General features: G+C 46.4%; 1 protein-coding gene across 5 annotated transcripts in view; it reads right to left on the reverse strand.

The window, feature by feature from the left end:
* Nckap5l (NCK associated protein 5 like) overlaps positions 1-16,465 on the reverse strand; it is a 34,207-nt gene extending 17,742 nt beyond the window's left edge. For 3 of the 5 annotated variants that reach the window (XM_047548380.1, XM_047548382.1, XM_047548381.1), the window contains exon 1: positions 16,336-16,465. Coding sequence is in view for 1 of the 5 variants with exons in the window: in XM_047548377.1 (XP_047404333.1) it covers positions 16,336-16,386 (51 nt within the window). In the remaining 4 variants the exon portion in view is untranslated. Of the gene's footprint in view, positions 1-14,873; positions 14,984-16,335 lie in introns of all 5 variants that reach the window. The other 2 variants (XM_047548384.1, XM_047548377.1) reach the window with 2 other exon arrangements.
* Between the last annotated feature and the right edge of the window lie 834 nt (positions 16,466-17,299).

Raw genomic sequence — 17,299 nt, forward strand, 5'->3', positions numbered from 1 at the left:
TCCCCCCTCCACAAAGGCCTGATTCAGAAGGAGGTGACTTTAGTGCTGAGGGGAGGGGAGGGCAGGGCAGGGAGGAAGAACAGAGAGCTCGCTGGATGTCCTTTAGAGGGCGTGGCGCGTGGGGGGGGGAGGGCAATTTTAAAGAGTTAAGAGACAGGAAAGGGAAAACTTCTGCTCAGGAATCTCTGGGAAACCTGGAGACATTGCTGAGTGAGTCTGGATGACTGCTAATCTCTTTGGCCTTGGTTAGATAGAGCCCTGGTTCCGCACCACCTTTTTTGGTGGTGCTGGAGATTGAACCCAGGGCTTCAGGCCTGTTAAGCACACAGTCTACCACTAAGCCACAACCCCATCTCCAGCCCTGGTTTCTTTAAAGCCAGGGGTGGACAGGAGCTTCTAGGACCATTCTGGCCTTTCTGTCTGCCAGAAAAGGGTCTATAGCTCCCATCCATCTCCAATCAGGGTACAGGCAAAATTCCTTCCTGAACTCAGAGTCCAGGTCTAGGAGGAGGGGCCAGAGAGGTGGCAGCAAGCCTGGTCTCCATCCCAGCTCAACTTGTCCCTCAGCCAAGGCCCTCTGGCCCTGGAGGATCCCCTCACTCCCCAGCTGTTCTGTCCAGAGTCCTCCAGGGAGAGAAGCCAGGGGCTGGGGTGGAGGAGGGATGGGCAGCTGCAGGAAGGCAGAGAGAGTTGAGGAAGCTCAGAATCATCCCTAACACCAGGCGGTCCCTTCCACTCCCCTCCCCAGCTGCTTTCTGGAATTCCTTTCATCAGTCCCAGTGTTACACCCAAGTCCACTTGTAAACAGCAACTTATTCACCCACAGCAAAGACCAGCCCTGGGCTGCCAAAGGAAAGGATGTAAGGACTGAGGCCTGGTTCCCATAAGGCACTCCTGGCCTGACAGTGGCCACTTAATCCCTGGCCCAAAACATCTTTTAGCTTTAAGAATTTCAACTGGTCCCCTCCCCACCTCACCAGGGAGAGGGCAGACAAGAATTTCCTTCCCTCCTCCTGACAACTGGCACCAAAGACACAATAGTCCTTCTGAAAGGCATCTGTCCTTGGGGAAGGGCCCAAGCATCCCCCTCCAGCTTCCTCTTCACAGGCATTCCAAGAACCTCAGCTACCACCATGGTATGGGATCTTTGGAACAAAATGGACAGCCAGATCAGCCCCTGCCCTTTCAGGTTGGTCAGGAGAAAGGACAGTCACTTTAACAGTCCCAAAGGCTTCTAGATTTCAACATCCCCCTGCCCCCGTCCCTTGTCCAGAGTAGAACCCAGCAACAAAAATAGCAGCTGCTGGGGTGGGGAGAGAGAAGGGGTTCCAACACAATGGGTTTATTTATAGGACCACACACCAGGAGTTCTGCAGCCAAGCAGCATGTCCCCCCCCACAAAGTCCTGGCCAGGCCCATCCTAGCCCAGTCAAAGGAAAGGGAAAAGCCACAGACCAGAAGGCAGAGGCTTGAGTTTAGCCTAATTCTGCAATGTACTTCTTGCTGTGTGACTTTAGGCAAATCACTCAGTTTCTCAGGGACAAACACCTTCTACCAAGTGCAGACTGCTCTAGTACAGTGGTTCTCAAAGAGTGGCTTGGGGACCCGAGGTCCTTTCAAGTTACCCATAAGGTCAAAACTATTCTTTTTTTTTTTTTTCCAAAACTACTTTCGGAGTACTACTAAGATACTGTCTGTTTTTAGTATTCTCATTCTCTCATGATTTTCCAGAGACTATGCTGTGTGAGATCATAACAGACTGAATACAGAAGCAGATATGAGAATTCAGCTGCCTTCTACTAATCACACATGAGAGATTTATAGAAATGAACAGTGATATTTTTTCCCAATATTTTTGTATTGAAAAACGGAATTATTTTTCATAAAATATATTAACGTGCAATGGTTTATTGTTATATTTACATGAATGAAATAAATGTTTAAAATTTTCAGCACCCCCGGCTTCCTTACTAGGGGCTGATCCCAGCTAGGCATGTGCTCTAACACTGACCTACTTTTAAAGTCTCACTAAGTTTCCCACACAGGTGTGCACCATCATGCCTGGATAAAACTCCTACGTTCTAACTTACACTGTATAACTGTCAATAAATAGAACACACATAAATGAGAGCTCTTTAGGGTTTTCAATTTTTTAAGTGTATTTGGGGTTGGGTCTTCAGACAAAAAAGTTTGAGAATCACTTTTCTGGTAGAATTTACTGTGATGAAAATGCTTGGTCTGGGCAGTCCACTATGGCAGCAACTAGCTACAGGTGGCAATTGTGTACTTGAAATATGGCCAGTTCAACTGAGAACTGAACGTTAAATTTTAGACAGCCACATGTAGCTAGTGGCCACTGCATTGGATGGCAAAGTTTGAGAAGACCGCTGAGATCTCTTGATTAGAACACTGTAGGTCAACAGACAGTATCTTAGTAGTACTCCGAAAGTAGTTTTGGAAAAAAAAAAGAATAGTTTTTACCTTATGGGTAACTTGAAAGGTCCTCGGGTCCCCAAGCCACTCTTTGAGAACCACTGTACTAGAGCAGTCTGCACTTGGTAGAAGGTGTTTGTCCCTGAGAAACTGAGTGATTTGCCTAAAGTCACACAGCAAGAATGGGAGTGGGGAAGCGATAGGACCTGATGCTCACTGCTTACACTATTTTTCACTCTCTCTGCCCCAACCAAAGGAAAGCCATGTCAGATACACTGTCAGTCTTGGTGGCCATTCTATTTGTTGGAGTTGCTCTCCAATTCTCTGCAACGACTCTATTCCCTTTCTATTCTCCTCATACTTCTGGGCTACTACCTATCCTCCTGTTTTCCCAGAGGGTTAAAACTGGCAGGGGGACACTCCCTCAAATGTCCTGCCACTATCTTCCCAGCCCCATGGGAATCCTACCTATCCCCTCATCTCCTCTATTACAATGGAGGGACTGCCTCTACTCAGCCAAGGCCAGTCCCTCCTGCCTCAGACAGCCTCCATTTATGTCCTCAGAAAGAACATCCTGAAGGGATCTTTTCCATTCACTTTTCTTTTTTGTTCTGGAGATTGAACCCAGGGACACTTAACCACTGAGCCACATCCCCAGACCTTTTCTATATTTTATTTTGAGACAGGTCCTGCTGAGTTGCTTATGGCCCGATAAGTTGCTGGGGCTGCCTTTCAACTTGGGATCTTCCTGCCTCAGCCTCCCGAGCTGCTGGGATCACAGGTATGTGCCATCACACCTGGCTCCTATTGACTTTTTTTTTTTAATATATATTTTTTTTTTTAGTTGTCAGTGGACCTTTATTTATATATGGTGCTGAAAATCGAATCCAGAGCCTCACACATGCTAGGCAAACGCTCTACAACTGAGTTATAATCCTAGGCCCCCTCCCATTTGCTTTTTATTTTTATTTTTGGTGCTGGGGATTGAACCCATGACCGCAAACAATGGTAAGCATATACTCTATCATTGAGCTAAGACCTCCCATTCTTTTTTTTCTTCTCTTGTTTTGGTACCAAGGATCCAACCCAGGGGCACTTTACAACTAGCTGCTGCTGTATCCCCAGACAGGGTCTCACTAAATTGCCCAGGTTGGCCTTGAACTTGTGATCCTCCTGCCTCAGCCTCCCAAATTACTGGGATTACAGCCATATGCCACTATGCCAGCCCTCCCAGTCACTCTTTTTTTTTTTTTTTTTTTTTTTTTTTGTACTGGGGATTGATCTCAGGGGCACTCAAACACTGAACCTCATCCCGGTCCTCTTTTTTGTATTTTATTTAGAGACAGTCTCATCGAGTTGCTTAGCACCTCATTTTTGCTGAGGCTGGCTTTGAACTCATGATCCTCCTGCCTCAGCCTCCCAGGCTGCTGGGATTATAGGCGTATGCCACCACGCCCGGCTCCCATTCACTTTTAAAACTTGTTAGGCATCTTTCATCTTAAAAACAATCCTTTCCTGACATTTCTGCAGACACTGCCCATCAAAACCAAACTAATAAATAAAAATAAAAAGCTGTCTCCTCATCCTTGTCTAATTTAGCAGTAGCTACAACAATAAACCCAAATATTTTTCAGGCTTCATTGCCTTCTCAGGTATAAGTGCCTTTGAAGATCTCTTCCTCCTGAATTTTTTCTTTTCTTTTTGGTGGCACTGGGGATTGAACCAGGGGTGTTCTACAACTGAGCTACATCTCCAACTCTTTTAATTTTAATTTGACACAAAGTCTCACTAAATTGCCCAGGATGGCCTTGAACTTGTGATCCTCCTGCTTTAGCCTTCTGAGTTGCCAGGGTTATAGGCGTGTGCCACCCCACCCAGATGTACTTTTTTTTTTTTTTAAGTTTTGAAATACAGTTCACATCCCTTACAATTCACCCATTTAAAGTGTTCAATTCAATATTTTGTTTGTTTGTTTGTTTGGATTGAATCCAGGGGCACTCTATCACTGAGCTATATCCCCAGTCCTTTTTAAAAAAATCTAAAAAATTTCAGATAGGTCTTGCTAAGTTGCCCAGGCTGGCCTTTAACTTGTGATCCTCCTTCCTCAATATCATGAGTAGCTGGGTTTATAGGCATGTACCATTGTCTGGCAACCTGGGCACTTTTGCATTTTGGAGAATGTTTCCCAACTTGGATTTGTCTCATATTCTTGCTGATCAAATTAAGGTCATGGTTTTGGGGAAATACACCAAAGTGTGCTTTTCTCAGTGATTGTACTGGAGATATGCATGAGGTAAAGATGTCTCACTATTGGTGATGTTTTAACCTTGACCACTTGGTTAGGTAGTATCTATTTGTGAGTTTCTCTACTGCAAATTTACTGTTTTTCCTTTTGTATTTAAGCAATATTTTGGAAGGCAGTACAATGTAATTATTCAACTATTCTGATTCTCTTTAAAATTTCATTCACAGATTTTAGGCTTTATCAGTGGATCTTGCTTGTAGCAATTACTATGATGTTCCAATGATAATTTTCCATTTCCCTTGTATTCTGTAAGGAAGAACTGTTCATTCATTCCCATTTATTTATTTTTATACTTACATTGCTAGAATAACTTATATTACTATGAACTAACTGATATTTATTTTATTCTGTGGGTTATAATCCAATACCATCCTCAGTTATTTTATTGTTCACACTCTGGCTTTGGCCATTGAGAATCTTTCAGATTGCTCATGCGTCCTTTCAAAATGCCTTTTTATTTTGGCACTTCCTTAATTTCTGGCTCCATAAGATATTCAGTTTATCTTGTATCTTCCCTGTCATAATCACTTTTCCAAGGAGCATTCTACTGAAGCCATTTTCTAAAACTATAAATCTGATTGTGTTTTTCCCACTTCAAATCTTCCCACAACCTCCTACTTCTTTGGGGACAAAAAAACACCCTCAACATGACCCTAGAAGTCTGTTGGTCTGGTCCTAAAGCAATTCTTCTGAAAAGTTTTCCTGGGTTGATGTAGCACTCATTGGTCTCTCTTCTTAAGGTGACTCCAGCAGGATTCCTATTTCGAAATGCAATGTGTCCTGTGTTCAAACAGATCCTGTGAGGAGGGATTTCCTATGCTCTGCTGGAAGGAAAGCTCCCTGGGGAGGGAGGGCTGCATTTTTGGACAACACCCCCCCCCCCCCCCCCCCCCCCCCCCCCCCCCCCGCACACCCTGTGCCAGTGTACCCTCTTGCTAAGAGGCTGCATGGCCCTGAAAACCTGTCTCCAACCTGAAGGGATTGATGCTCTTCTTTTATTTAAGCCAGGAACAAAACAAAACAGAAAAAAAAAAAAAGTGACAGAGTGGGGAAGAGGCGTGGGGGTGGGAGGGCGGGGAGAAACAATCCAGAAAGAAATGATAGGTAAGAATGTGCAATGGCTCATCAAATTCTCATAAAGACCCACAACTATTTCCCAGCCCAACGACTCTGAGGACCCACAGACAAACCATACTGAAGGTGAGCAAGGGACATTTTTACATTTGCCTCTGACACTGAGATGACCTTTTCAAAGCCCTCAACCACTCCCAGGTCTCAGTGATTCCCTCAGGCAAACAGGATTAACCTATTCATTCTATGGATATTTTTGGACAGATCATCCAGTATGAGAATTACAGGCATTCCTACCTGCTGGGGGAGCAATTAATTTTCTAGGATTCATTGAACTTTCAGTCTAGTAGGGGACATAAGATATGCAGGCACAAAAATTTGTAGTATTTCTATAAAAAGTAACAATAAACTATCAGAAAAAAGAAAACAATTCCATTTGTAAGAGTTATAAAATAATAAAACTCAGGAATAGATTTAATCAAGCAGGCAAGCCTGGCACAGTGGTGTCCTCCTATAATCCCAGTTACTCCAGAGGCTGAGGCAGGAGAATCACAAGTTTGAAGTCAGTCTGGGCAACTTAGCAAGACCTTGGCTCAAAATAAAAAGGGGCTGGGGATATAGCTCAGTGGTAGAGCTCTCCTGGGTTCAATTCCCAGTACTACCAAAAAAAAAAAAAAAAAAAGAGGAATAGAGCAAAGAACCTGAATAGACATTTCTCAAAAGACATATAAACAAAACAGCCAATAGGTATATGAAAAAACGTTCAGCATCTCTAATCATCAGGGAAATGCAAATTAAAACCACAATGAGATAACCTCTCCCACCTGTTACAATGGCTATTATCACAAAGACTAAAGATAACAAGTGTCAGTCAGGGTATGGAGAAGAGGGAACCCCTGCACAGTTGATGGGAATGTAAACTAGTACAGTCATTGTTGGAAACAGTATAGAAGTGCCTCAGAAATTAAAAATAGAAGTACCATATGATCCAGCAATTCCACTACTGGGTATATAGCCAAAGGATATGCAATCAGTAAGTTGAACAGAAATCTGTACTCCAATGTTAATTACAGCATTATTCACAATATCCAAGAGATGGACTTAGCCTACATAAACAGATGAATGGATAAAGAAAATGTGATACATATACATTGTAGAATACTATTCAATCTTAAAAATGAAGGGAATTCTGTCATTTGCCAAAACTGGATGAATTTAGAGGACATTATGCTAAGTGAAATAAGTCAAGCACACAATACCACAAGATCTCACTTACATGCAGAATCTGAAAAAGTAGAATTCAGAGAAGCAGAGAATAAAATGGTAGTTAACAAAGGCTTTGGGGGCTTTTCAAAAGATACAAAGATTTCAGTCAGAAGAATAAGTTGTATGGGGACTATAGTTCACAATGTGTTATAAACTTGAAAATAGCTAAGAAAGTACATTTTAAGTATTCTCACCCAAAAGTGAGAAAATGCATATGCTAAATTGCTTGATTTAGCTATTCTGCAATATATCCATATATCAAAAAAACATTCTGTACACCATAAGTGTATATAATTTTCATTTGTTAATTTAAAATAAGACAGGCAAATAACTATTGCAAAGGAAGGTTCACTTGAGAAGTCTTATGAACAACTTAGAAAAAGGCATCAAGTGAATTGAACCCTTAAAGACAGACAAGATTTAGATAGAAGGGAAAGAGGATCATTTGAAGGCATCAGAGAGGCACCCGGAGAAGTGAGGAGGCAGAAACCTCAGGTGTATATGTAAATGGAAAGACTCAGAACAGCTGGATCTGGGGGCACCTGAAGGAAACCTGAGTGTTTCCTGCTCCCCTAGTCTGGGCCAGTTCACAAGTTGCCAAAGGAGGGAGTCAGCATCTTTTTAAGATCCTAGGCATAACTAGAAAGTACGCCAGGTCCCATAGGAGGAATGGAGGCAGAGAGTCTCCTGGAGGTGATAGTGGAGCTGACTGTTGAAATATCAGCTACATACTCTCAGATCTGAGATGAAAGGGTCTGAGTTTTTAGGCTGTACCTACAGGCCTGGAGAGCTGGGCAGATACACTTCCAGCTCCCCACTATGTCCATCATCTAGTGCCCACACCCCCAAGCTTCATACCCTGCCTTCTTCTATAAAAGAATCAGGCTCTGGCAGCCTTCTGCACCCAGACAGTTCTAGTGCTACATCAGTGGGTGCCATCCAGCCAGTGCACAGATGTCACTTTCTAAGCTGCCAGCTCTGTTCCAGAAGACAGCAGCTCTGGTTCACCCACAAACTTCTACTGGGTTCTGCTCTTGTTTATGCTTACGAATGGGAGACAGGCTTTTGGATTCTGGTTCTGGCTTGGCATGATCCTTGGGGAAGTAGAGAAAAGTCGAGAACTCTTCTGGGCCTCAATTTTATTATCTTTAAAATGGAGATAAGTCCTCTCTGACTCCTCTCTCCCAGCAAGGCTCAGAAGAAAAGGATGATATCATGACTAGGAAAGGACTGCAGCTGAAAAGACAGGTACCCTTGTGCAGAATAAGTGGGAAGGGTAAGGAACTTCGCCTGCCAGCTTTGATGTTGTCTTTCTCCAACAAGGGCTGCAGGCTTCTTGGGAAAACAGTGGGGGAGGACAGAGGAAGGGAGAGCAAAGCCAAGAGCTTTAGCCTTCTTCTAGCCTAGAGGACAGGAAGTGAGGTGCTGTCTACAGAGGAAATGAAAAGCGAACACCCCCCAACTTCCCTTCAGCCTGTAACCCTTAGCCAGCTTCAGGAACCTGCAGGCTCAGAGTTGGGGAACTAGAAGGCCACATGGTGGGGTGGGAAGGAGGCATTATCAGCACCATCTGGCAGAGAATGGGGGTCTCTATCTTGGACACTGTAACACCCAAGGGGCCCAGGATATCCCACAGATTGGGGAAGAGATGAGAAGAGAAGCCAATGAAGCCAAATTGAGAAACCCAGTACTCATGTGTTTGTGTGGTGTGGTACCATATCTGCAGTCCTGGCTGGACTTCTGCCTCCTGCCTCCTGCAGGGTGTCATGCCAAGCCCTGGGCACATCCCTCCCACAACACGCCCACACAACCCTGTGTCCTTATTCTTACTACACATCCTTTCTGTCCTGGGGTATGAACCCTGGGGCACTCCACCATTGAGCTACATCCCCAGCCCTTTCAATTTATTTCACTTTAAAACAAGGTCTCACTAGGTAGCCCAGGTTGGCCTTGAATTTATGCTCCTCCTACTTTGGCTTCCTGATTAGCTGGGATTACAGGCATGTGCTACCATACCCAGATATTTTTATTTTTTAACTGACATATAACTGTACTGATTTATGAGGCAAAAATACTGTAATTCAACACATAATGATCAAATCAGGGTTGCACATGTCCTTTCTTTGCAGCCCCTATCATAACTATAATTCTAGAACTGTTAAGTTATTTGATGAATGTGGACTTTTTTCTTTTGGTCCTGGGGATGGAATCCAGTGGTGTTTAACCACTAAGTCACATCCCTAGCCCTTTTTCTTTCTTTCTTTCTTTTTTCTTTTTTTTTTGTGATGCTGGGGATTTGAACTCAGGGTCTTATGCTTGCAAGGCAAGCACTCTACCAACCGAGCTATATCTCCAGCCCTATTTCTTATTTTGAGATAGGGTCTCACTAAGTTGCTGAGGCTGGCTTTGAATTTGTGATCCTCCTGCCTCAGTCTCTCAAGTCACTGGAATTACAGACTTGTGCCACCATGCTCTACTGAATGTGGACTTTCTTGATCACCATTGTAGCCCAGAGTCTAGCACAGTATAAGCATACATTATGTTCTAGGATATCTACTGCCTAAATGAATGGCCTGACCAGACCTGAAAATTCCTCACAGGCTTGTTTGGGCCTAAATCCCGACATCTAAGTGAAGATCAGAATACAGAGGTGAATGACTCTGCTCATGGTTTAAGGTCAACTAGGGTAGCTTTGGTCTCTATGTTTGCATCCCCACCCCTCTAAATTTATACACTGAAGTCCTAACTTCTAAGATGATGGTATGAGGATGGTCTCTAAGAGGTGATTTGGTCATGGGAGTGGTGCCCTCATGAATGAAATTAGTGTCTTTATAAAAGAGGCCCAAGAGAACTCTCAACTACTTCTACCACATGAGAACATAGAAGGCTTTGTCTAATGAACTAGAAGCAGGCCTTCACAAGACACTACATCTGCTGCCACCGGGATCTTGGACTTGCCAGACTTCAGAGGTATGAGAAATAAGTTTCTGTTGCTTATAAGCTACCCAGCTTATGGTACTTTTGTTATAGCAGCCTGATAAGACTAAGACAATCAGAAACAGCAGATCTAACAGAGGCAGCAAGTACTTTCTAAAGCTCCTCCCAACTGTGGTCATCCATCTTCTTCCTGTATGAGAAGGTAGGGACCACATCCCTAGGACATGGAAGCATGTGAGGTCTGTTCAGATGAAAGTGGGGACTGACTACAAGACACCAAGGCCCTCACTTCCTTTCTCCATAAAGCTAGGAGAGGCCCTTGTTCCTCCAGGCTGTAGTGTGGCATGGTATCACTACTATTGAGTAGCTAGTCAGGGGCACTTCTGCCTATTTAAGAGCTGGGTTCATTCTAGCAAACTGGAAAGGGGACAAAGTCTAGCCAAGAGCAAAGGCAAGGGTAAGAGGCTGGAAAAGGGGAGAGCTTGAAGTAGATGGGGGTAAGGTTGGTAAATGACTCCTGGAATGAGTGACTGGAGATATTGCAGACACGTTCTAGGGGTGTCTCAACAGATCTATGCACAAAAGGACCAATTATATCCCCCACATCAAGCCAGCTAAGGGTAAGGTGAATCAGCCTCTGGGAACTTGGCTGCTGAGAACTCCAGGGCTGTACTCTGGGAGTTTAAGGGCCTTCTGCAGCCCTGTCTAGGAAATGTCATTAATCCTTCCCCCAGAGGGTCAGGGTCAGAAACAAATCCAGGCTGAGAGAGAACTGTAGACTAGTCTCCCTGAAATAGCATCCACCACACAAGTTCTGTGGGCTAATGGAGAGCAGAATGGGGTATTCCTGCCTTTAAAATAGCTATAATTTTAGCTGGACACAGTGGTGCACACCTGTAATTCCAGCAACTCAGGAGGCTGAGGCAGGAGGACTGCAAATTTGAGGCCAGCCTCAGTAACTTAGTAGACCCTATCTCAAAAAGGAAAACAAAAACGAAAAATGGGTTGATGGTGTAGTTCAGTGGTAGAGCACCCCTGGGTTAAATCCCCACTACTACTACTGAGAAAAAAAGGACATGTAAGAGCACTTGCCTGGCATGTATGAGGTTCAATCCCAGTAACAAAAACAAACAAACAAACCAAACAAACAAACAAACAAAAACCCAGCTATAATTGTATTTATTTAAAGCTTAGTGAGTACTGGAAAACTCCTAGAGCTCAAGGACCAGCATGAGGTTCAGGGTGCTATGCCTGAATATGTTCTTCTCAGCAGCTGCTGGGTTTTTAGAAATCAGTAATAACAGCAATGATAATTCACCTTAATAACAGCCTGGCATCTCTGTGCCTCTTTCATCTACATAACTTCCAGAGCTGGGAAAATGGTAATTATGGAGCAGGTACCACACCCCAATGATGATGTGTTATTAATCCTTGAGTACTAGCTGAGAAACTGAGGCCCAGGAGAAGAATCCTACCTTGCACAGAATTAAGAACCTAGATGTGGAGGGCAGCTGTGTGGTGGGGAACTAGAGATGACAACTCTGCCATACCTGCTGTTTGGAGAAGATGCTGAAGACAGGGGCACTCATTTCAGATTTGGGTTTGGCAAGAAGGTGAGGAAAGACCCTGAGAGTTTGTCCCAACTCCCCTCTTCAGGTCCTCTGCTAGGAGTTCTTGAGCTACTACACTACTTTCCTGCTGTGTGGCAAAGTCAGTCAATAGCTACCTGAGCATCCTCACCATCTCTATGGTACTCTCAGGCATCACAGGCTAAGTGAGGCCTGAGTCCTCTGAACAGCTCCATACTATAGGCACAATCCATGGTGAGGGAGTAGAGTGCAGCTGGCAGCTGGGCAGGAGGATCAGATCAAGAGCATGTCAAGAGGTATTCTTTTAGCTCAGTGGCTTGTCTCACATACCCAAAGCTCTGGGTTCAATCCACAGGACCAAAACAAAACAAAAAAAAGTGGGGATCCCAGCTTATCTTTGTAGACTCTGTTAATCTTTGGCATTGATCCAAAAATAATGAGATATTTCCTTCAGATAAGGTCTGTCTGGTCACTGCTCTAGAAATTTGTAGAGAAGGCCCAGGATGGAAAGTTTGGGTAAAAAGTCAGTAGAGCAGGGCTAGGATTGTGGTTCAGTGGTGAAGAGCTTGCCTAATACGTGTGAGGCATTGGGTTCGATTCTCAGCACTGCATACAAATAAATAAAAAAAAGGTTCATCAACAACTAATAAAATATTTTTTTAAACAGTCAATGGATCAAAGCTCCTGGTGATGAGGAAGCAGCAGAATCAAACTGTAGCATGGAGAAAATGGGCAGAAACCGAAACTAGTTTGGAGGAATAAAGACAGAGGCATTGCATATGCAGATGCACACACAGCCTACTATGTGCCGGGTACTGTGGCAGATGCTGGGAAGAGACAAAAACCTCAGCTCCAGGGCAAATATTAAGTGCTAAGCCAAGGAGCAACTAATGGCCTTGTCCTCTACCCCTCCAGGACAGTGTCTAGGGGAAAATATTCAGGTCTTCTTCTAAGGGATTTAAGGTTTTTCTTCAGTATGTCAGAAAGCTAACCAGAGTCCCTGAAGGCCCTGGGATGACCCTCAAAGTGCCAGCTCTCTGCAATCTAGGTTCAAAAACTGGCATTCTCTGCTTAAATACAACCACAGGCTCTCTCATGAATGAAAAATTACAGCAGAATGCTACCACGTAAAACTAAAGACCAGAGTCAAGCGTCCTGCTTCTGACAGACATCCACCACCGCATGAATCATTTCCCCCTCTGGACTTCAGTTTCCCCATTTTAAACTTGAGGGCGTTGGACTAGACTGTTTTTAGGATTCCTTCCAGCCTGTGGAAGCTCCACGTTGTTTTGATGTGGTGGCAGATCTCAGACTGATTTACATAAATTTGCATGTTCAATCAGAAATCCCAAACTCCAAGTATAGAAAATCCAATCAGTCCATTAGCACAACCAGACAGGCTGGAGAAGCCTGCCAGGTTCAGTTGAGGGTTGTCAAAGCAGACAGTGGTAGTAATGGTGATTTGGGGGAGAGGCTGGGAGAAGCAGGAGTGAAAAAGGGCATTTGTTCTGAGAAATGCAGCTCTGGTGTCCCAGAACTGATGGGGTTAGGAACCCTGCTCTGGCAATCAGGTAAGGGTCCTTCTTTTATCCTTCTGCTTCTAACGGGGCCTCTGGCTGGCCAGCCTCAGAGCCACACCCCAAGAAGGAACAGCAGTTTCTGCCTAGCAACAGCTGCATCCTTCACTCTGACAGGGACTCTACCATTAGCCACTTTCTGGGAAAATGACCTCTCTGGGAGCTTCCATTACCCATTTCAAGAGCTCACAGTAGTGAGGCAGGTTTCCTTGGGGTCTGACCTAAATACCTCCTGCTGCATCTTCACTATATATACAGGGAAGAAGGTTTCCCAGGCCCAATAGAGTCAGCAGAGGGTAAAGCAATGCAGGAGAATATGCCTCATATTCAACTAATTTCAAGGCCTCTCTAACCACCACCTCTCCTTCAACATTCCCCTTCACCTGGGAGACCAAAGATGAAAACAAACAAGAACGTGAGGCCTTTGGCTCTTGGGCTGGAGAGCAAGTCCCAACCTGGAAAGCCCAACTCCTGAGAAAGCCCTACCCACAGGAGACAAGGGGGCTGGGAAAGATGGGGTGGGGGTAGCTTCTTCTTGCTGGGGCTGCTTGGTTGGCATGGCAGGATCTGGGAGGCTGACTGGGCTAGGTGAGGGTAGCAGGGAAGAATCCTTAGCCCTTTGCCTGGGAGCCGGGGCTGCAAGTACAGAGGTGAAGTGGGTAGGGCCAAGGGGTGGGATGGGCAACAGCAGTGGGGCCCTCCTTGCCCTTTTCCCATAAGAGGTAGATGAGTGTGTTGTGCTTCCTGGCCCAGATCCTAAAACAAGTCCCAACAGCTGAGATGCAGACTGTCTCCTGGGAATCTGCTTACCCTGCTGGCCCTTGGCTGCCTCCTGCTCTCAACCCCTCCCAAAAGGTCCAACTCAGAGACTGGCTGAGCCAGATGTCTCATCAGAGGCCTTGATGGGTGGGCCAAATCCAAGCCAGCAGGAGTTCATATCCCAAGGCACCAGGGGTGAATAGGACAACGAGTATTCTAGGGCAGGACAAGGGAGTCTACTCTTCTCTAACTTTAGTTCAATCCTAAGCAACTATGACACCTCACACCGTAGCTGTCTAAATGGAACCAACCTGCCAGAGGATCATTCTCACCTCTAGAGTTGCCTACCAGTGTAATCATTCAATGTCAGAAAGTGAAAGGGGATTTTAGAGCTGTAGTCTCACTGTTGAATTTAAAAGATGAAGGAAACTGAATCCCAGAGAGGGAAATTGTCTTGGCAAGGTCAGATAGCTCGATAGGAAGAGTAGGGCCCAGAGACTCTCTGGGTATATGTATGAGAGTATATGTATGTGTGTGACTTTATTTATTAATCTAGTGTGTGTGTGTGTGTGTGTGTGTGTGTGTGTTTATTACTGGGGATTTTTTTTTTTTTTTTTTTTTTTTGCGGTGCTGGGGATCGAACCCAGGGCCTTGTGCTTGCAAGGCAAGCACTCTACCGACTAAGCTGTATCCCCAGCCCTATTACTGGGGATTGAACCCAGGGGCGCTCTACCAACAAGTTACAGCCCCAGCCCTCTTCAAAAATTTTTGGACACAGATTCTAAGTTACCCAGGCAGCACTGAATTTGTGATCCTTCTGCTTCAGTCTCCTGAATTGCTGGGATTATAGCGTGCACCACAATGGGTCTCTCAGTCCATATTGATATCAGCTCAGTCCTCATACACACAGGTTTCCAACTTCCTATCATGAAGTACCTTCTGCAGTCAAAAACATTGGCCTCTCTGGGTTCTCACTCTCCCCTCAAGGGCCTGAACTGGAGAAAGATGCTGGAGGACCAAAAGCACAAATGCACAGACCACAGATTCTGAAAACAAATTTGAAATACTTGGGATTACCTCCTTAGACAGGAATATATATGATTTCTCTGGGGCAAGAAACTCACTAATCACAGCTTGGTTTTAGGAAGGGGTGCGGGGAATAATTCGAGAGGTAAATTTTGTGTCTTCCTTCTGGATGGACAAGGGGTCTCAGAGAGCCAGCTGTCATAACGTCTCTAAGAGAGGGTCTGCAATAAGGCAACTGGGCTACATTCATTTTTGCTCCAAAGCGCTGACCACGTAATGGTTAAATACTGATCCCCTCTCTATCCGCTCCCAGACCACTCCTGTCCCAGGCCTCTGCCTCCAACTATTTCCTCTGGCTGACAACTGTGCTTAGGCAGGAGGACTTCGGGGAGGCATAGAAGTGGTAGGGAGGGAATAGAGGGATTGCCTCTAAAGCCTAAGACCTAAATAGCAGCTGGGCAGGCTGGGTGGGATTGGCTGATATATGTCTGAGCAGCCTGCAAAACCAGGCCTATGGAAGGTGGGGGCCCTCTGTGCACTTGGGGCAGTGCCAAGGCTGGAAAGATCTAGGGGCCTCGGGCCTGGGATAAGGAGAGGGTAGCTAGGGTAACCTCCAGCCACTTTCTTAGGCTCTAGGCTAACTAAACCAGGGGAGCGGCAGGCATAGATTCTCTGCATTCTTTTGACACCAAAGCCAGGACCCTGTGAGCCTTTTCTGCAGGCATTGCCCTTCCCTACTCCTGGCCCAACCCTTCTCTCTTCCTCAGTTTTTCTTCAGTTTTCAGCCCGCCAGTCTCCCGCCTCCTTCACGCAGCCCCTAAACCTTCAGAAGGGCTGTTCCGGGACACCAGGTCTCTCGGCCTTTTCCCGCCCTACCGCCCCAGGCCATGGGGACTGGAAGAAGTGCGAAGAGGAGCCTCAGGCTCGTCTCCGCGCCTGCGCTTTGGGGACAGCCCCCCCCCCCCCCGCAACAACCTGGCACCGCTAAGCGGCACCCGGACGTAGGGACCCGGGTGGGGTAGGGTGCGCAGCTGGAGCAAGGTCAGTGCTTTCGAAGCGGGAGGGAGACAGGCCACCGGAACATCCCCCACTCCCGAAAGTTTCCCTTCCGGGGCCACGGAGTGTGCGCGAGGATGGCGCAGGGGGCGGGAGGGGGTGGGGTGGGGGTGGACAGAGTCTCAGCCAGACCCCCTGGGGAGAGTGCAGCGCGAGGGAGGGGCACGCGGCGAGGTACGCGCAGGAAGCCGTGACGCCCCTCCGACCCAGAGCTGCCACGAGAACCTTACCCTCCACACTCCCCAGCCCCTTGCCCGGAGCTTACAGGCTTCCCCACCTTGCCGCCCTTTGAATTCCAAGTAGGCCCGGAACTCACCGAAATCAGGTGTTGGGCTGGACCAGGGAAGGCCGGATCCACCGGGTCCATGGCCGCAGCTCGGGGGCGGGGGGCAGAGAAAGGGGGGTGCCGGAGCCGCCTCTTGATGTCAAGGCTTTAAAGGGGCCAGTGAACCCCGCCCCTTACCTAGACTCCGCCTCCTTCGTCCTGCGCAGCCAATCTGTATTCAATCTGGATGCACGCCCCTCCCACCCCCTCCAGATGTTCCCAGGACAAGAGCTAAGTCTGCCCGGCTGGCGCGCGCCGCTTCCGCCCGGGTGGGAAGGGCCTCTCCCCCTATGGAGAAATACCCTAGGGCTTCAGGCCCTCCTGGGCCTGTCACACAACTCCCCAGTGTCGCGGTCGGGGACACCGGGCTGCACCAAGCAGGGGTAGAATGTGGCCGTCTACCGCAGAGAAAACTTAAGTAGGTACGCGCGGGCCCACGGGCATGCGCGTCGACTTTCGTGGGGCTGGGCGTGCACGTGTGTATGGTTTTGAACATTGGTGTTTGCAATTTTGCCTTCCTAAGTACATGTTGGGTGTATATCCATGGGAAGAGTCTTGAGTGCCTCCTTCGTCCTCCAGGGTTGGATCTTCCCAGTAATCTGGAAAACTGGGCACTTAGAAAACGGCTATGCTTGTGGGTGAATAGCGCTGTCCGTTTCCTTACTAGTTTAAGAGCAGGCAAAGTGCACAAAAAGAATACAGCCTTGTTTGGGGCCACTTACTGTCTTCGGGGAGGGGCGGGGAGACCAGTTTGAACCACCTGCTTAAAAAGGAAATAAGTAAACAGCCCACCAAGCCCATACAGAGAATCAGAGCTCTCCTCAATGGCATTCTCATTGTCCTTAGTTTAACATCTGTTTATCATTGTCTGGATAATTTATAATCCTCACAAATCCTCATCTGGGCACTGGCCAGGATATGCAGGTTCTGAACCATATTCTGCAAGGAAATACAA

Source organism: Sciurus carolinensis, chromosome 4, assembly GCF_902686445.1.
Source record: "Sciurus carolinensis chromosome 4, mSciCar1.2, whole genome shotgun sequence".
NCBI lineage: Eukaryota > Metazoa > Chordata > Mammalia > Rodentia > Sciuridae > Sciurus > Sciurus carolinensis.